Raw genomic sequence first — 20,111 nt, forward strand, 5'->3', positions numbered from 1 at the left:
CTCGGAGTCGGGCTGATCGGTAAGGAGAAAGGCGTCCTGCCCCGCAGGCCCGCACCCAGTTCTGACTTCGCCTGGGCCCGGGACTGCCCCTGCTCCCGAGGTCTCCGGCACCGCCCGCGGTGGGGAGGCGCGGCCCCCTCCATGTTGGGCCTGGGCTAGGGGCTGCCGGGCCCGGCCTCCTCGGCGCAGGACCCCGGCCTGCCGCCCTGGGCCCGGGCGCCCGCGGCCTTGTGTGGGGCCTGCCGGGCCGGGAGGCGGGGCCGGGTACCCTGGAGGCCTCCTAGGCTCTGGGAGGGAGCTCCTCCTGGACGCCCCGGGCTACAGAGGTGACCGAGCCGCGTAGGCGAGCCGCCGGTCATGCAGAGAGGAGCTTGCAGGCCGCGCGTTTGTGAGGCTGCAGGGCCGGGGTCCCTCCGAACGAGGGAGAGCCACGCGTGACTGCCAGCCCGGCGCCCGGCTGGCCCCGGTCATGTGATCGAGCGATTCCAGACGCGGTGGCCAACTGCCAGCCCGGGGTGCTGCACGTTATCCATGGATTATTTCCCGTTTGACTCTCACCTCGGCTCCAGGGGATCTGGGTAATGTTTGATGCCCACTTTACGCAGCAGGTGGCGGCCCAGGGTGTCATTTGTGCAAGAACGCACATTAGGAAGTGGCAGACCCAGGATGGGGGACCCTTGCAGTCTAGCCCCAGAACCCCAACTCATACCAGTGGAGAACTGCATCCTAAGACAGAGGTCGTGCATATGACACAGGTGTCTACATAATCACAGTGGGTGGAATCGTTTTGAGGAATTAATGGATATGGAAGTGCGTTGGGATCTTTGGGCAGTCTGGAGTGTGTGCCTGAACCTGGTGCAGAGTGTTTGAAGCAACCATTCATCCAACAGCGACGGTGAGCATGGGGTTGCTTGAATGAACTTCTGTCGGTTCCCTGAGTGCCATTGTTCTTTGAAAAAGTATTCCCCTGAGGTTTTTATATACCCCTAAACCCTAGTACACAAGCACATTGCTTGGATCTAGCAAAACTGGCGGAAATGCGGCGAAATGTTGCTGATTATTTTCACTGTATCAAAGGAGTGCGTTTATCTGGGAATGGCTTCCTGTGCTCATCTGTAATGTGATTTTTTAAAACTGTTTCAAAGCAAAACCTAAGTACCGCAGGCATCTTAGTCCTTCTTGAAGGTACCTCGGAATTAAGGCTGAATTAAACTCTGACTTTATCTGGTACAGCAAAGAAAAAGATGGCTTATCGTATTTTCAATTCAGTTTTTTTTATTTTTCATGTCGACATGAATTTAAAAGGGATTTGCTTAAAAATAATTGGGGGTGGGAACTCCTTACCCTTATGAACCAAGGAGTGCCAGGTGTTGATACCTGCTGAAGCTGTGTGATGGAGGCTCATTTTACCATTCTACTTTTTTAAATACTTGCTATTTTCCATAATAAAAGGGTTTGTTTTTAAGTCTGTAGATCAAAAACTGGATTTTTACTGCTATATGTTCAGTTACTGTTTCTCTAAAGTTTAGGCTATTTTTGCCTGGAGTAATTATTAGCAAATTGTTCCTATTTTGTTACTGAGGTGTTGACTTTGGTGAAACTACATATATGACGGTTTAACCATTATTATTAAAATTTTAAATATAGAATGCATACTGTCAGTACATAGCATATGACAGAGATTTCACCATTTTCTTAATTTCCAGTTTTCAACAAACCCATCCATTCTATGTATTTATTAAAGATCCTTCCAACTAGATTAAAAGGTAAAGTGTAGGAGGAGATAGGGAAGACCCCTAGCAAACCTCTAAGGCTACATTTTCATTCATGATTTGTTAGAAAAGCTTTTTGCTCAGGTGGCCTAAAATTCAAGATCAGGAGAGCTAGCTAATGTAACCAGGAGAGGTAGGTGAGAATTGGGGGTTCTCACGTGCTCTGGGTTGTTTTGTAAAATGGGGTGTTAAAACTGATTCCACGAAGTGCTTCTGAGTAACCAATCAATTCACTTCCTTGCTGCTGTTTGACATTCTCACAGTGACCATCTTTCCACCGTAGAAAAGGACACAAATGGAGAAGTTCTGTGGGTGTGGTGTTATCCTTCCACGACAGCTACTTTAAGGAACCTACTGCTGAGAAAATGCTGCCTTACAGAGGAAAACAAACTTCTCCATCCCTTCGTCTTTGGTCAGTACAGAAGAACATGGTTTTATATCACAACAGTTGAAGTTCCAGATTCTTCCGTTTTGAAAAAGGTATGACTGTATGAGGGTCAAAAAACAAAAAATATTTTAAGTGATGTAAGATTCCAATAACCCTTAGCTTTAGACTTCATCATTCACAATACGCTTTGGAAAAATATTAAATGTATGACTTTAATTGGGAATGTTCTCTTTCACATTTCACTCTCATTCATTATATTTATTGGTGTATATTATTTGACTGACCTGGGGTTGGTATAGCGAAGCCTTTCCCAGGTTATACTTGGATGGAGTAGAAATGTAGAAGTATTTTCAAAGCCTGGACTGTGATTAAAAGTGGGAAGAAGTATTTTTCCATAATTAAAAACTATTTTAAAGGTTACAATTATCCTAGTCAAGAAAACCTTTTCATTTGTTTATGGATGATAAGGATGTGTTAAGAATAGAAAGGATAATTGAGGAAATCCATGTGTTCTGTAGACTGTGTGTGTGTGTCATCTCATATGAACGCCATCAGGTGACAGACTGAAAACCAGTAAGTATGTGGCTGTTGTGCACTTTCCTAGTCCCACACAGCCAGTGGCTTTTTCAGAGGAAAGAATATGGGAAAGAAGTGGCTGAGCTCCTGGCCGGTTTCTGGGTGGGGACTTCTCTTACAATTTCAGGGCTGATTTTATAGTCAATCACCAGACAGTATGCAGCATGTCCAGTTTAAATGTAAGGAATTCCATTAAAAATAACAGGAAGGCAACAATTTAGAAACTGTAAGAGGTTTAAGATAAAACAGAGATTAGTAATTAGAAAATGTAAATTGCAGAAAGATACTCATTAATGGGAATAATAGGTATATGATTATCAGAAATTTATACGTATAATAATAGAGGCATATAAATAAATGAAGGTTATTATAACAATGCCCTTTAGCCTATGTAGCATTTTACAGAGAATTGACTATTTTGGGAACTGTATGATTTTTACTGTATGAATTTTACTGAAACGTATTTTTGTTGTTTTCCATCCTTCTATTTCATTAGTGAAAAACCGTCACTATGTGGTAGGTCTGATACAGCATTCTTAGTTCTGCTTTGTTGAGGGTAGGGGGCTTAAATAAAAAGTCACATTTCTGATATTTTTGAAATATTTTTATGTTTTTGAGGAAATAACTCTAAAAAATTAAATATATATGTATATATAATTTTTTTTATGTGTGTATATGTACGTAAAAGTATAAAGAGGCAAGTGAGGACTTGGTACCTTTTGGTCTTTTCTTTTTAATGCTGGTATGTCTTATATAAGAGGCTTGTTAGGATATAGTAATAAAGATTAATTCTATTAAAGTGTCTTTAAAGAGTGTACTTTTTTTGTTTGTTTTGGACAGGTGACTCATTTTTCTATTGTTCTGACCGCCAAAGATTTTAATCCAGAGAAATATGCCGCCTTCACTAGGATATTGTGTAGGTCTGTATGAAAACTGTATTAAATGCTAATATACAAAAATGAAGATCTTACTCAATAGTAATACAGCAGATTTCTACACTGAGGAAGCATATTTCAGCCTTCTGTTTCCCCAACTTAACCTTTACTGGCCCTACGGACACTGTTTTATAAAGAGGAACTTTGCCTTCTGCTTCCATGGTACTGCTCCTCTTATTAGGGAAAATGGTAGAGGGGAGGAGAAGAGGCAGTTTGCACAACTATTGTAATTTCTGGGTGCTTTGAGTCACTTGCCACTTTTGGTCTGTTACTTCTGCTCATTTCCAATCTGGAACTTTCCTTAGGATGGAAGTGGTAAGCTGGTTCATTTGTGGCAAGGTCTGTGTGTGGGAGTCATTTGGGGAAAGTTTAATGGGCATTTTGAATTATGCTAAAGCACAGGAAAATATTTCTTAGCTGGAATGCTGAGGAGCTGAGAAACTGATTTTTTGGTTAATCGTTAAACTGAAGGATAGACGCCTTCAGTTTCATCCCAGCCGTTGAAAAAATTTAACTAAAATATACAGTCTGCTTTTTTGCCTTGACAAGTATATCTGGTGGAATTAATGAAATCTGTCTTATACGTTAGGGTTATTGGCTTTTTCTTTAATCAAGACATTTTCAGGGTTTGGGGTTTTGTTTTTTTTCTAATATTGTTACTAGATAGAATTATAATTCTCAGTGTTATGTATTACTCTCAGCCCTCAGGTTTATGCCCAATAAGTAGGGTTTTTTTGGGGGGGGGATAAGGGGAGTTGTTTCTGTTTTTCTCACCATAAGTCTAATATATGGTTGTCTTATTTGCAATTTCTGTGTATGACCACGTGCATGCACGCATGGGTGCGCACACAGCGCAAGGATACAATCTCATCACCTAAGTGTTTCGGTTAGGTTGTATTTTGACAAAATGAAGTTTTATTGTTTTTGCAGTCAGCTGTGATAAGAAAGGCTTCTTGCTTTCAGTGAGATAAGTTCCAGGTGTATGGCTCGCTGTGGAATACAAACAGTTTTCTGCAAATGCGGCACTGACACAAAGGGAGATGATTATTGTTAGAAGGGGCTCCATCCAGAAGCCGTGAACTAAAAACACTGCAAAGTTGTTTTTGAACAAACGTTGGACTCCCATGTCATTTGATTGAGTCAGGGTTAGGTTACTCAACTGAATTCACTGGGAAATGTTCTGGGGCCCAGAAGGCGAGGTTGCTTTAGACCCCACTTCCTGCCCAGGAGGAAGCCCAGAGGGTGTCTCCGCTTGTGCAGAGCTGTGGCTTTGTCACATTCCGGATTCTCTTCTCTGTCACAGTTACAAGAGAAATGAGGGCTCAAGCTATTGCCAGCCACCCGCTCTGACCACCCCCTTACCGCACTTGAGTGCTTGCCCTAGCGCCTGTGCACGCTCACGTGCTCGTGTGCACACACACTCACTCTCCCCGTGTGCACGTGTGCCTGTTCACACACACAGACAAGCACTGGTTTCTTTTTCACTTTCCCTTTATTTTCTATTTTACTTTTATTGAGGTATAGTTGATTTACAAAATTGTATTAGTTAGACTCACACTTTTTTTTGTTTTTTGTTTTTTTTGCGGTACGCGGGCCTCTCACTGTTGTGGCCTCTCCCGTTGCGGAGCACAGGCTCCGGACGCGCAGGCTCAGCGGCCATGGCTCACGGGCCCAGCCGCTCCGTGGCATGTGGGATCTTCCCGGACCGGGGTACGAACCCGTGTCCCTTGCATCGGCAGGCGGACTCTCAACCACTGTGCCACCAGGGAAGCCCTAGACACACTTTTTGATGGTGGTGAGGTGCTCCCTCCTGTTTCTGGTGAGAGGTGCCCTCCACAGTACGCTGCTCACGTGGCCATGGAAACCCGCATGGAGGGGTTCATTCCCCCTGTGGGATCTGGGTCCAGATCCATGACCCCGTTCTATAATTTTTAATTTTTAAAAATAAATTTTATTTTATTTTAAAAAAATTTAATAATTTGAATGGTGTTTTTTGGTTTCCTGCTTTGTTTTGGTGGTGGTAATGTAAGCACATCGTAAAAAAAAATGCAAATAATGCCGAAGAGTATACAGTGAACCCTAAGTCCCTTCCTTCCCCTCTTCTCCATCTCTAATTCTACCTACCGACTCCCCACCCCAAGGCAGCTCCTGGGCTTCCCTTCTCTATATCTTACTGGAGATATTTTCTTCATATATAAGCATGTATATGGGGTTGACTGTTCTATATATATGATAGTTTACCATATTCATTGTTCTTTGCCTTTTTTCCCCAATTTATGTATTGAAATAATTTTAGAACACTGATGACTGACAAAATTTAGTAAGCAGTTAAATCACATGCTTTTCTCACTTAGTCTACAGTAAATATAGTTTTCAAGTGATCTTTCTTAAACAATTATTTTATTTTCGTCCCAATTTTCTATCCCTTCAGCTACTAAAATGCTCAAGTAGACCCAGTCCTGCTTCTCCAGAAGAATTTACATTTACTTACTTATAGGAAGATATTTCAGGGGAAAGGGCTGATTTCACATGTGAGCTATAAATGTAGCCAGTTTCCTGTCAGCATTTTCTGGAAGTTTTAACTTGATGAATGTGTCTAGTGTGCATTTATCATCGGAAACTTAAAGGAGTTTGATTTCTTAATTATCTAAATACAGCTACCTCTGAGAACTCTGATAATAAATATAGGTTCTACACCTAATTACTGCTTTCTTTGTGAACCATGCATAAAACTCCTTTCTTGTCAGAGGATATCCAGCAATAAAACAGTTGTTATGACTAACAAAAACAGTTGTGAATGTAAGACATAAAAAGAGATAAGGATACAATGTTCTTGAGAACAGCAGGGCCGCAGAAAGTCCATAGTTCATTCTCCTGCCTAAGTGGACCACAGCAGGCCTCCCCAGATGTAACAAGAGAGCTGACTTCACAAAATTGTTGAAGGTTGTTCAAGTGGTTGTTTTGTTTTTCTAATAGATTTTCTAATTAAATTTATAGAAGTAACCACATCATGAAAAGATTCAGGCATTCAGAGGTGTATTAGCAAGTTGGCTTAGATTCTTTAGAACGTACCCATGCCTGGCCTCGGTGCGTTTCTCCAGGTGGTTCATGCTAACTAGTAGCACGCTTGCTTTTTGTCCTTTCTCACAGAATGTACCTAAAACATGGGAGCCCAGTTAAGATGATGGAGAGTTACATCGCGGTTCTCACAAAGGGGATATGCCAGAGTGAAGAAAATGGCTCTTTCCTTAGCAAGGATTTTGATGCCCGAAAGGCATACCTTGCAGGCTCCATCAAAGGTAAAAAATAAATAAAGAAGAAGAAGCAAAAAAGAAACAAAAACCCATCCCAGATGAGTCCATCCCAGCAACAACAAAATCCCCAAGCCAAGGACAATCTATCATTAGACTCTGTTATTTCATCTTTCCATATATTTTCATCTACATATTTGTTTCCTATGCAGGAGGGTATTTCAACTTCTACATTTCCTTATGTGGTTAGAACTCTGTCAGGAAAGCAGACTTCTGCGGTGTTTCTTTCTATATGATTGCAGCTGTTAAGACAGAAATGTACTTTCACCAGTGAGCTAAAGTTCACGGGTCAAGGTCTCCACTGACTTCCATCATTTTCCTTCCCTTAGATCTTAGCAGTGACCTGTTCCACCTGGGGAGCTCAAGCCCCTGCCCCAGAGTTCCCATTCTAACTCCCCATCCCTCTCTCCTCGCTGGAAAGTCCAGCCTAGAGCTAAACCGAGACATCAGGTCCTTAAAAGGGAAGAGAGGGGAACTCCAAGGGCGATGCTGGCCTTCTTTCTCATCCTCCCACAGCACCTGTCTTCACTCTTTTTTTTTTTTTTGACTGTGTTGGATCTTCATTGCTGCGCGCGGGCTTTTCTCTAGTTGTGGCCAGCGGGGGCTACTCTTTGTTGAGGTGCGCAGGCTTCTCGTTGCAGTGGCTTCTCTTGTTGCGGAGCATGGTCTCTAGGCACGCGGGCTTCAGTAGTTGTGGCTCGCGGGCTCTAGAGCACAGGCTCAGTAGTTGTGGCTCACGGCCTTAGTTGCTCTGCGGCATGTGGGATCTTCCCGGACCAGGGCTCGAACCTGTGTCCCCTGCATTGGCAGGCAGATTCTTACCCACTGCGCCACCGGGGAAGCCCTGTCTCCACTCTTGATCCTACTGTTTTATACGGTTTCTAAGCATCCCTGTTGAGGTGTTAGGTGTTTGTCCAACTGTCTCACAAGGACTTATGCAATGATGTGTATGTGGGTTTGGGGGGGGGGGTCGGTGAACATTTTTAAAATTTAAGTTTGCACGACACCGAGGATGGTGATTCCCTTCATATAATTCCACTTTCTTGTGAGTCTGGCTTCATCTGTGCATCCAGCATACTGTCCCTTGAGGGAGCAGGTGTAGCTACTGTAATGCCCATCCTGGGGAGCAGATGTATGAATTGATATGCCCATCCACCAAATAAGGTGCTTCTGTACTTATAACATTTACCTAGATTTATTGTGTTGAAAATAATTTTGCATTCATACAAGAATAATTTCCAATAAAAACCTGATTTCCTTGTATAATGTTTAATGCAGTAACATTATTTTTGTTTTAAGACATTGTATCTCAGTTTGGAATGGAAACTGTTATCTTACACACAGCACTGATGCTAAAGAAAAGAATTGTCGTCTATCACCCCAAAATAGAAGCTGTCCAGGAGTTTACCAGGTATGGTCTCTTATCATTAAAAAGTGTAACCTTTTTTTTTTTTTTTTTTTTTTTTTGCGGTACGTGGGCCTCTCACTGTTGTGGCCTCTCCTGTTGCGGAGCACAGGCTCCGGACGCACAGGCTCAGCGGCCATGGCTCACGGGGCCTAGCCGCTCCGCGGCATGGGGAAACTTCCCAGACCGGGTTACGAACCCGTGTCCCCTGCATCGGCAGGTGGACTCTCAACCACTGCGCCACCAGGGAAGCCCAAAAAGTGTAAACTTTGTTGGTAGCCACTTTGGGGCCCTCTGTGTCACTGTGTACCCTGTTCCTTTGCACACTGGTATAAACAGGCTGAGTTAGGTTGGGGGTGAAATACCATTTTGGTGTAATGTTTTAGTTTAGATTGAGTAGTTCAAGGTTACTGAATTTGAACAGATTCTTCTTTAAATTTTGAAATATGAATATTTTGGAGCGGGGAGTTTGCAAACTTTCCCTTGCCAGAGAGTAAATATCTTGGGCTTGTAGCCATACGCTCTCTGTCCCGACTCCTTAACTGCCACAGGTTGCATAAAAGCAGCCATGGACAGTACATACGTAAATGAATGAGCTCGGCTATGTTCCAGTAAAATTTTATGTGCAAAGACGGGCCGCCGACCCATGGGCCATAGTTGCCTGACCCCTGTTTTAGGTAAGTTGTTTCTTCCATTCAATTTTATTACAGACTGTATTATTTATATAATAAATATAGTTTTTGTTTTCCTTGCCAAATCGAACTTAGATTCTTCTTTAAAAGCAGGGGAACTAGTATTTATGCTGCTTACCTTATGCCAGGCATTGTATAAGTCACCTTAAATTATTAACTTTACTCATGACAAGAACCCTGGGAGGAAGTGTTACTGCCCTGTTTATAGATGAGAAGATGGAGGCTAAGGGTTAGATATTGAGAAGAAGAAAGACTTGCTAGTCAGAAGGACCTGGGTTAAAGTCCTGGGAGGCAACTTCTTAGCCTTGTGACCACATAAAGTGTATGTAATGTTTCTACGCCTCAGTTTCTTTATCCGTAAAATGAAGATGATAATACCTGCCTCGTTAGCTTGGTTTCAGGATTGGAAATAATTTGTGTATCGTGCTCAGCATGGACCTTGTCCATAGTGGGCACTCTAGAGACCATCATCGGTATTGATCAGCGTGGACCTTGTCCGTAGTGGGCACTCTAGAGACCATCATCGGTATTGATCAGCGTGGACCTTGTCCGTAGTGGGCACTCTAGAGACCATCATCGGTATTGATCAGCGTGGACCTTGTCCGTAGTGGGCACTCTAGAGACCATCATCGGTATTGATCAGCGTGGACCTTGTCCGTAGTGGGCACTCTAGAGACCATCATCGGTATTGATCAGCGTGGACCTTGTCCGTAGTGGGCACTCTAGAGACCATCATCGGTATTGATCAGCGTGGACCTTGTCCGTAGTGGGCACTCTAGAGACCATCATCGGTATTGATCAGCGTGGACCTTGTCCGTAGTGGGCACTCTAGAGACCATCATCGGTATTGATCAGCGTGGACCTTGTCCGTAGTGGGCACTCTAGAGACCATCATCGGTATTGATCAGCGTGGACCTTGTCCGTAGTGGGCACTCTAGAGACCATCATCGGTATTGATCAGCGTGGACCTTGTCCGTAGTGGGCACTCTAGAGACCATCATCGGTATTGATCAGCGTGGACCTTGTCCGTAGTGGGCACTCTAGAGACCATCATCGGTATTGATCAGCGTGGACCTTGTCCGTAGTGGGCACTCTAGAGACCATCATCGGTATTGATCAGCGTGGACCTTGTCCATAGTGGGCACTCTAGAGACCATCATCGTTATGATTGTGATTGCCTTAGATCTTAGGTAACAGGACCAGCGTTTTTGCCTGGCTCTGACTCCCAAACCTTGTATTTTCCCACCCAATTACCCTTTTCCTCTCCATTTATGCTTCTGACACTGGAGTGTCCACAGCTTCTGAGATATGCAGCAGGCCACCAGGGGCTCACAAAACCACAGATCGATTCAGCCCATACTTCTTCCTGAATGAAGTAGCTGTTTCATTGGAAGTTTCTTTAAGAAAACTTACTTTTGTATAAAAACAAACACAAAGTAGTTTGCAAGTTCGGCTGGAATTTTAAATACGAAATGCGAGACTTCAAAAAAATTTCTTGCTCGCAGGGCCCACTTTGGATTTTACCCTCAGGCTCCCTCCATGGCAGTCTGCAGCGTGGGTGTTGGGAGGAACACTTCAGAAGCATCCTTCCTTGCCACCATGGAGATCTTTTGAAACTTTACCTTGAGCTTTTTGTAGCCAATCTGACCCAACAGTCGGTGTTTAAAACATTGCATTACTTTACTTTGAAGCCTGGAGGAGGTGTTGGCATGTTTAGGGCTTGTTCTCCCTCTGCATCTGGTAGCCAGTTTCCTCCCCCAGAAGAAGAGGGAAGAGGATGGGCTGAGTCTCAGGTGTGGGCTGGCAATCATCTGTGTTCTCACCTTGACCCCAGGACTCTGCCTGCCCTGGTGTGGCATCGACAGGACTGGACCATACTTCACTCCTACGTGCACCTGGACGCCGATGAGCTGGAAGCCCTGCAGATGTGCCCAGGTAGACAGCAGGCTCCCAGGGGATGAGAAGCTCAGCTTTACCAGAGTTGTTTGTTTTGGGGGATTTTTTTTTTTTAAGTGCATTCCTAAGGGGCATACTGATCATTTTTTTTTTTTGGTAAATGCAACCGTTTTTTTTCCCTTAAAAAGTTTTTTTAATTAAATTAAACTAATTTTTAAAAGTTTTTTTAATTAAAAAAAATTGTGCACCTGAAACCAACACAACATTCTAAATCAACTATACTGCAATAAAAATTATAAAGTACAAAAACAATTGTGGTAAAATACACATCACATAAAAGTTACCCTTTTTTTTTTTTGGCCGTGCCTCATGGCTTATGGGATCTTAGTTCCCCGGTCAGGGATCAAACCCATGTCCCCTGCACTGGAAGGCAGATTCTTAACCACTAGACCACCAGGGAAGTCCCTAGAAATCTTAATTTTAATGTGTTGGGATTTTTTAGGCTTTTATGATTTTATTTTTTATATTTTGTTTAAGAAAAGTTCTATCCCAACAGTAGAAAGGTATTCTCCTATATATTCTAGTAAAAATTTTTAAAGCTTTTTCATCCCCATTTAAGTCTTTAATCTGCCTGGCATTACTATTTTTTGTAGGGTGTGGGTTTGGGATCTGGTTCCATTTTTTTCCATTTGGATAGCAACTTGGCTCAGGAACACTTATAGAATAGTGTCCCCTCTCCAGGAATCTGCAGTATCATTTCATTTCATTGATTGATTGATTGATTGATTTATGGCTGTGTTGGGTCTTTGTTGCTGCGCGGGCTTTCTCTAGTTGCCGCGAGCGGGGGCTGCTCTTCGTTGTGGTGCGCGGGCTTCTCATTGCGGTGGCTTCTCTTGTTGTGGAGCACAGACTCTAGAGCGCAGGCTTGTTCTTGTGGCACACGGGCTTAGTTGCTCCGCGGCATGTAGGATCTTCCCAGATCAGGGATTGAACCCGAGTCCGCTGCATTGGCAGGAGGATCCTTAACCACTGCACCACCAGGGAAGCATCAGCACCCCCCATTCTTAGGGGCTTTTTCTGTCACTTCATTAACATAAACTCTGGTGTGGTTGAAAGGGGGCTTGTTATAAATAATAAAAGACCCTCCTTTCACCTTTAACACTCTGGAACTATTTCAGGAACTGCGGACAAAATCCAGGTATTATAACAAAAGGTGCTCCTTTAACTCTTATCACTTAGGAAATTACATGTGTTGTAGGAGCTCTGGCCAGGAGCCTGGATAACCAAATATACATTTCTTATTATATCACAATATTACAGCCCCTTTATTTCCCAAATGATGGAAGAATTATGGTGTGTATTAGTCAAGGAAGCAAGTCATCATGCAATAAACATTTGTTAAGCACCTAGTATATGCTGAGGTCTTGGCAAGTTGCCGTATTATATAAGACAAGACGCTTTTCCTCAGTGATTTTATGATCCAATTGGCAAGAAGAAATTGAAACTGAGCGGGGCCCTATGGGCCTCCCAGGCACGGAGGCCTTTTTGTCCCCCATTTTTTGTAGACAAGACTCCAGCCTCCATGACTTTCCCTGAGTTCCAAAGGGCAGATTCGAACAGTTGCAAATCAAGGGAGGAGCAGCCAGGTCACCACCTCTAACTGCAGGAGACTACAGGTATCTTCTGTGAAGATCCAAATTGGCTTCGGCCATTTTCAGCTTCTTCCCCGCCTCTGGAGCCCGTCTCCAGCAAGGGTCCTTCTGCCCAGTGCTATTCAAGCCAATAGAATGAGTTTTCGTTTCAGAAGCAAAGGAAAGCTTCATCCTTTGATCAAAGAATGGAGAGGTCGCAGCTGGTGCATCCACGCTCTCCCCCGCAAACCGGGGTCGGGGCTGTTTTATAGGGATCTCGTTTTGTGGGTGGGACAGCAGAGCTCTCGCAAGTTGCCCGCAGGGCTCACGCTCTAGGTGGCAGTGCCGGGCCGCAGTCTCTCTGCACACAGCCCACCGCTGCCATCTTGAGCTCCAGGTTTTTGATTTTGTTGCTGCTGCTGTTTAAAAAATACATAAATTTATTTATTTATTATTTTTGGCTCTGTTGGGTCTTTGTTGCTGCACGTGGGCTTTCTCTCTAGTTGCGGCGAGCAGGGGCTACTCTTTGTTGCGGTGTGCGGGCTTCTCATTGCGGTGGCTTCTCGTTGCAGAGCACGGGCTCTAGGCACGCTGGCTTCAGTAGTTGTGGCATGCGGGCTCAGTAGTTGTGGCTCACGGGCTTAGTTGCTACACGGCATGTGGGATTTTCCGGGACTAGGGCTTGAACCCGTGTTCCCTGCATTGGCAGGTAGATTCTTAACCACTGCGCCGCCAGGAAAGTCCGCTGCTGTTGTTTCTTAAATGTTGTCACTTGGTGAAGTAAAAAATTGGTCCTCAAAAAAAAAAAAAAATTTTTTTTTTTTTAATCATACTGCTGTGTGAAATCCAAAGTCTGGGAACCATTGTCTTAACACCAATTCCAGAAGTCTGCTCATTCTTGAGTTGCCCTGATTCCTTTAGCATTTATTGTATCAGATCTGAAATTGGGGAAGATGATGCTGTTTCCACCATGCTATCCCTGAGGAACCCGAGCGTTTGGCTATGACTTTCCTGTTGACAGAGACCTGGGGGGACAGTGGTCAGGAGAATCCCTGCTGCCTGCTGCCTCCTCTGTCATTCCTGACCCAAATCACGATGACTGAAAAGCAGATGCTTTGCTTCAGCCTTCCTCCTTGACACTGAAACCTAGTTTTGGAACATTTTGAGTTGCTTGAGTTTCTTCAGGCAATTGGCAAAAATGTCACCTTAATAAATGCCACGGGATGTAGCTAAAATGCCCTGGATAAATAAAGCAGAGAAGAAAAGCAGCTGATGAGCTTTTAGACTCACTCCTTTCTTGGTATGTTCACAATGTGATTTCTTCCTACTCTAGTAACGCTGGTCCTCTCTGTAATGCAGGTTACGTCGCTGGATTTGTAGACTCGGAGGTGAGCAATAGATCTGACCTGTATGATGTGTTTGTGAATCTGGCAGATGGTGAGATTACCATTGCCCCGCTTGCAAAAGGTTAGTTCTCTGTTCTGTTCTGTTGTTGACACAAGATGTAAGCCAAGCAGTTGTATTTTTGAGGCTGATTCTCCCTTTTGAAGGCCTGCTTCACCTGTTGTGCTGGAGGGATTTTTCTGTTTCTAGAACACAGCATTCATTTTAATAGACCTGACCCTTTTAGGGATACATCTGAGTGCTTACGCTGTTGGTTATATGTTAATAAGATAAATGGTCTGTTTGTCTTGTTTCTTCAGTTTCATATTCAAACAAGGTGTATTTGTTATCTATTGCTGCATAAGAGATGACTTCTAAACTTAGTGATTTAAAATAGCAAATACTTATCTCACAGTTTTGGTGGGCAGGAATTTATGAGTGACTTAGCTAGGAGGTTCTTATTCAGGGTCTCTCATGAGGTTTTAATCAAGATATTGCCAGGGCTGCAGTCAAATGAGGCTCAACTGGGGCTAGAGAATCCATTTCCAAGCTGACTCACATGGCTGTTGACAGGAGGCCTCACCACATGGGCCTTTCCATAGGGCAGCTTGAGTGTTCTCACCACGCGTCTGCTGGTCTCCCCAACAGTGAGCAATTCAAGAGAGGGGGGACCACAGTGCCTTCTGTGACCTAGTCTAGGAAGTCATACATGATCACTTCCTCCATATTCTATTTGTTAAAGCAAGTCATTAAGGGAGAAGAATTAGACTCCACCTTATAAAGGAAGGAGTATCAAAGAGTGTGCAGACATTTGTCACTACACGAGGGTTGAACATGACTCCCGTGTGGAAAATCTTTTTGAAGGATGTCTCAGTAAGCAGCAGGGAATGAGAGTATTCTTGGGGCTAATGACCAAGAAAGGGTGTTCTAGTGTCATAGGGTCATCTCTGGCAACTGTAAGTTATCCTAAATTACAGCCGCACAGAGTAGCAAAGATTGGGTTAAATACGTTTTGAGCCTAGGACACTATGAGGTATTGGTTTTAGACAGGAATTACAGATAACAGCTTTTGTAGTGTCATTTATCTTTCTCCTAAAAGTGGGAGCAGCTGAATGCCAGCCAATTAGGGATTTTTGTTAGCTAGGTTCTGATAATGTGAGGTTTTATCTAGCAACCTCAAATTAACTTGTTTTCGCTTTGAAATTACAAATATAATAAATATTCATGGTGGAAAATTCAAAATATAGTATCAGGTCTTTAGGGGATATTGCCTTCTGTAAAGCCGGAGTGATAGAAAACTAGCTGTAGCCGGGGCCACTGAAACTGCTGAAGCGTTAGGACTGGAAAGCCTGGCAACTCCCTGCTGCCCTCTGCTGCTCTGAGTCTATAAAACGGGCTCATCCCAGTGGAGTTTGTCCCTCACGAGTATCAAAGAGAAATTTCTGTTAACCTTCTGGCTGCAGAAAATAGCAGTGTATATAATTAATGTAACTTAGCTCGTTTCTAAGGGCCTTTACACAGTGAATGTTGAGCTGCTTCTGCAGAACTGACAGGAAGTGCTGCTTTCACAATATCCCTGCCGGAAAGATAAACGTGAATTCTCAACTGTGAAGACCTGGACAGGAAAGTCAGGCTGTTTGTTGGCTTACAATCACAACCCATAGGCAGTCAGATTTCATTAGGTTTTGTCTAGAAAGAAAAATAATTCTTATCAGAATTTTGGTTTGGTGGTGGTGTATTTTTATTTTGGACATGAAGTATATAAATCATGATCATGCCTTACCTCCTATTGTGTCACCATATTTGTGTGTAGTAATAAGACGGAAATGGGGGGTTGTCAGTTGCTTTTTGAAAATTCCCTCTGTGTGATCGTTCAAGTTTCCAGATAGATGATTACTTTTCATTATGTAAACATCTAAATATTCACACAACATATTCTTCTCGATCTCACCAGAGGCCATGACAATGGGCAAACTACATAAAGAAATCGGTCAGTTAATTGTCCAGTCGGCAGAAGATCCAGAGAAATCAGACAGTCAAGTTATACAGGTAATGCCTTAATCTTCCCACTGACTGAGTCTCGAAACGGCATCGCTGGGCAGCGGCTGGTTATCTGCTGTTCACGGGCACAGAGTGAAGGGACTGGAGAGGCCAGTGGGCAGCTGCTGAGATGAGGTCAGCAGGATTGGCCCTGGCAAAGATGAGCCAATCAGTTATCAGGCTCCAGGGAGAGACGGACAGAGGGCGTTGGTGCCAAAGCCAAGCGTTTATAGTGAAAGATGTGATTGCCAAGCGGTGAGAGGGGCCATAGGGTTTGGCGGGGACCCGCCAGGAGCACTGTCCTTTCTCTTCGGTGCTGTGGCTGGGAGGAGTGGGCAGGTTTTTTCCCGAGAACCCAAACACTGAGACTGTCTTACCGGACAGATGGTCATTGCCCACCCATTGCCCTGTCAACATTAGAGGGAAAACAATGTTAGTGAAATGTGTAAATTTGAGTTTTGTATTTCTGTGTTTTTCATGGACTAAAAGGGATACACAGATGACTCAGTATAATGTATGATGAGAGTGCCTACCATGTTGTACAGGTTCACAGTGTTTGAATAAGTTAATGATGTCAGCAAACCAGGAGAAAGACATGACTTTAATGCGAGCTCTGCTGAGTCCTCAGCCACCCGAGGGGAATGTCAGTCAGTGAAGGGGAATAAAGCCCGTGCGACAGGTGCTGGGTCACTCATCCCAGGCAGGAGGGGACTTTGGGGAGAGATTTGTTCTAAAAACAATAGCAGTTCCTCAAAAAGTTACACATAGCATTAACATAGATTTGGTAATTCTACTTCTGGGTATATATCAAAAACTGCAAGCAGGAACTCAAATAGGTATTTGTACACCCGTGTCCCACAGCAGCATTATTCACAATGGCCAAAAGGTGAAGACAACCCAGATGTCCATCAGCGGATGAATGGACAACATGTAGTACATACACGTGGTGGAATATTACTCAGCCTTAGAATGAAGTTCTGACATGTGCTACCACGTATATGAACCTTGAAAACATGTGAAGTGAAATAAGCCAGTCAAAACGGACAAATATCGTGATTCCATTCATATGAAGTACCTAGAATAGACCAATTCAGAGAGTCAGAAAGCACAATGGGCATCGCCAGGGTCTGGGGAGAGGCCAGTGGGGCGTTGCTGTTTAATGGGTATGGAGTTTTGGTTTGGGATGATGGAGAAGTTCTGGGATGGATAGTGGCGATGGTTGCACAAAACTGTGAACGCACTTGAGACGCCACTGAGTTGCACATACTTTAAAAATGGTTAACCCCGCCCCCTCCGATCCTACCGCCACCGCTGCTCAAAATTAACCATGACATGTATTTTTTGTTGTTTTAAATGTTTCGTTTTTTATAATTTATAAAGTTAGTCTGATAAACTTAAAAAAGAATGGCAGGAAGAATTCTGGAGAACTCAGATTTTTTTGATACTAACATATTGCGTGTCTTCCTGTTCTATTAAAGGATATTTCCCTGAAAACAAAAGAAATCTTCACCAACCTGGCTCCATTTTCAGAAGTTTCGGATGATGGAGAAAAGCGAGTGCTCAATTATGAGGCACTAAAGCAAAGACGATTTCCACCAGCAACAGAAAACTTCCTCTACCACCTAGCAGCCGCGGAACAAATGCTGAAAATCTGATGGTGGGACAGAATGTATCACTACTGATAACTGATCTAAAGCCCTAGCACCACGATTATCCATTAACTGTGTAAAATACTGGAAATAACAGAGAAAATGTTGTATTTTTAATGATTTATTTGAAAGCATTGCAATTTGACCTGAAAAAGCACTGAAACACATACGAAAACACTTCCGATTTCCTCCTATCTGATTAATTTCATGCCTACTCTCAATGTTTACAAAGTGCTGTAACCACCTATATATATAACATGATAAAACAGCCTGATGTCCTGGAGTAGGAGCAGAACAGCTGTCAAGTTCTCCTGCAAATCACAGCAAATCGGAAAGCCTTCATGATTATAAGTTCCAGTTTGTCTCAGTGTGTAACCACAAACTAATGGTTTATTTTCAGAAAGCTGCCTGAAATCGTGCTTTGTATTCTTCTAGGAAGAACTTTAATTCCTCATGAGGAACTCGACTTTGAGCCAAACTACTAGGTTTTCTGCAGAACCGTCTAGAAGATCATTCAAAAGACCCTGCAGTTGCACTTTCTTGTAAAAGAATTTTTTTTCCTTAGCCTTTGAACATTTTGCCCATAGTATGAGGGTTCTGCATAGATCTTATACTGGAGTAGACAACTTAATAATCCACATTTATACTGTTGCAGAGGTAAGCATTTGGCAAACTTAAGCCATTAGTACTCTTTAATTAACCCAGTTGCTAGCAATATTCTTTTGAACAAGATGCCAGTCCTTATGTAGTAGAGTAAAAGAAGAAAGCCCATTTGGAATATAAATGTCTCTGTGGCTGAAACAGCAGCCTTATGTAATTGGGGAGAGAGTGTGAGAATTAACTTCTTGTAAAGGCCAAAACCAGAGAATGTCTTCAAACAACATCAGTAAAAATAATTTGGCCACGTATGAAGATAACCGTTCTTTGTTTAGTTAGGTAACTTTTTCATAATTGGAGACCTAAAAATTGCAAAATAAGCATGGGGGGGTCTAAATTATGTTCTTCTTATTATATGTATTCATATTCATTATGAAAGCGTTATTTTTCACTCAGTACTGTTGTCCTTAGAAATCTTACCCAGAAAAATGTTTGCAAAAAAGCTTGTCTTTATGGATCTTCCATTTATTCCTGGTGTTAGACATTTGTTAGGGAAAAAATTTTTAAAGTAGCCCCTCCTTGGGTGGGGGGCAGGGGAGGATTTGGAATGAGATGATGTTTACTGAGGCCAACAACTGAAAATTAAATCTGCACTTTATGAGAATGAATACTAATATCATTTTTGCCCGTGTTTTTTTTTGTATTACTCTATTAGCTAATGATCAAAGTTGTTAAAATGACAAATTTATGATACAGAAATAAAATGAAATATTTTGATACTCGGCAGTTTTAGGCATATGAAAAATTGTGCCCTCTTTTTCTAATTCTCCCCACCCCAAACAAACAAAAGAAAAAACCCTTTTTAAAAAGTCAACTGCAAACCCACCAGGGAATTATCCAAAGACCGATTTGAAAGTTAGGCAGTCTGGTTCCTTCCACCACGGGCTCAGCCCTTCTCTCTCTGCCCGGCCCTCCTCCACCCCGCACTTCCTGGAGCTGACTGTAAGGTCCAAGTGCCTTCTCTGAAAAGATGCTCTCACATTACTACTCAGTTATCTGTCAGTGGCTGAACCTCCACTTGGAGCCGTTGCACATTTCGTTAAGTTTGTTTAGTATAAGCCTGTGGCTACATGGAGCTGACTGATCACTTTTACTGATTTTGTCCTTTTAGGCTGTTGTGAAACATCTTTTACCCAATTTGGAGATAACCGTCATTGTGGCCTAGGGAAAACTGAAAGCCACAGGTGCATTCTTAGATGACTTGGGGCAGGGTGTGTTGGTAACAGCCCTCCATCCAGTACACATACGTTTGGGTACCTACTCTACACCGTGGACTGCGTATCCTGGGGCTTCCTTGATGCCCAAGACAACAGTTCCTGCTGTCAAGGTGCACAGTCTATGGGCACATAGCTTCAGCAAACGGGATTGCACGCGGTGTGGCAAGTGCTAGGCATGATACGAGCACTATGGGAGCACATTGGAAGGGCACCTAGTTCAGTTCTGTGAATCCTGGAAGGCTTCCTGGAGAAGAGTGATTGACGTCCAAGTCAGACCTGAAGCACAGGGAGGAGTTAGCCCAGAACAGAGGGAACAGCTGGTGGGAAGGCCAGAGAAGAGAGACCACAGCACATCTGAGGAACTGGATGTCAGTCCAGAGTGAGGAGAGGGAGTGGCAAGAGATGAATAAGGTAAAGGCTCCCGCCTGCCATGGCGAGGAATTTGGACTTGATCCTGATGTACTGGGAAGCCATTTAAGGCTTTTACGCAGGTGTGGTTTCGAAGAGCGGGCTGGAGATGAGATGGACTGATGAGCGACACCAGCAGGGGATATGCTGT

General features: G+C 43.4%; 2 protein-coding genes and 1 pseudogene across 8 annotated transcripts in view; 1 reads left to right on the plus strand and 2 right to left on the minus strand.

The window, feature by feature from the left end:
* LOC112406909 (10 kDa heat shock protein, mitochondrial pseudogene) overlaps positions 1-143 on the minus strand; it is an 8,035-nt pseudogene extending 7,892 nt beyond the window's left edge.
* On the plus strand, positions 1-19,061 carry DENND10 (DENN domain containing 10). 6 transcript variants are annotated; one of them, XM_024756109.1, is made up of 9 exons: positions 1-19; positions 756-895; positions 2,036-2,252; positions 6,822-6,970; positions 8,282-8,393; positions 10,914-11,014; positions 13,966-14,073; positions 15,944-16,038; positions 17,508-19,054. In XM_024756109.1, exons 4-9 carry the CDS (start codon positions 6,823-6,825, stop codon positions 17,682-17,684), a joined length of 741 nt encoding a protein of 246 aa, XP_024611877.1. In that variant the 5' UTR covers positions 1-19; positions 756-895; positions 2,036-2,252; position 6,822; the 3' UTR covers positions 17,685-19,054. The 6 variants fall into 6 exon arrangements, with proteins under 6 accessions (XP_024611877.1, XP_024611880.1, XP_024611875.1 ...); XM_024756107.1 differs by lacking the exon at positions 756-895 and adding an exon at positions 3,577-3,656 and having other exon boundaries at positions 7-19; positions 2,056-2,252; positions 17,508-19,061; XM_024756108.1 differs by lacking the exon at positions 1-19 and adding an exon at positions 34-578.
* The window catches only part of SFXN4 (sideroflexin 4), a 32,078-nt gene continuing 28,011 nt past the window's right edge, over positions 16,045-20,111 (minus strand). Inside the window, exon 14 of one of the 2 annotated variants that reach the window (XM_024756103.1) lies at positions 16,045-16,436. The gene's annotated coding sequence lies outside the window, so the exon portion shown is untranslated. The other variant, XM_024756104.1, reaches the window with a different exon arrangement.

Source organism: Neophocaena asiaeorientalis, unplaced genomic scaffold (assembly GCF_003031525.2).
Source record: "Neophocaena asiaeorientalis asiaeorientalis breed wild unplaced genomic scaffold, Neophocaena_asiaeorientalis_V1.1 scaffold85, whole genome shotgun sequence".
Classification (NCBI taxonomy): Eukaryota; Metazoa; Chordata; class Mammalia; order Artiodactyla; family Phocoenidae; genus Neophocaena; species Neophocaena asiaeorientalis.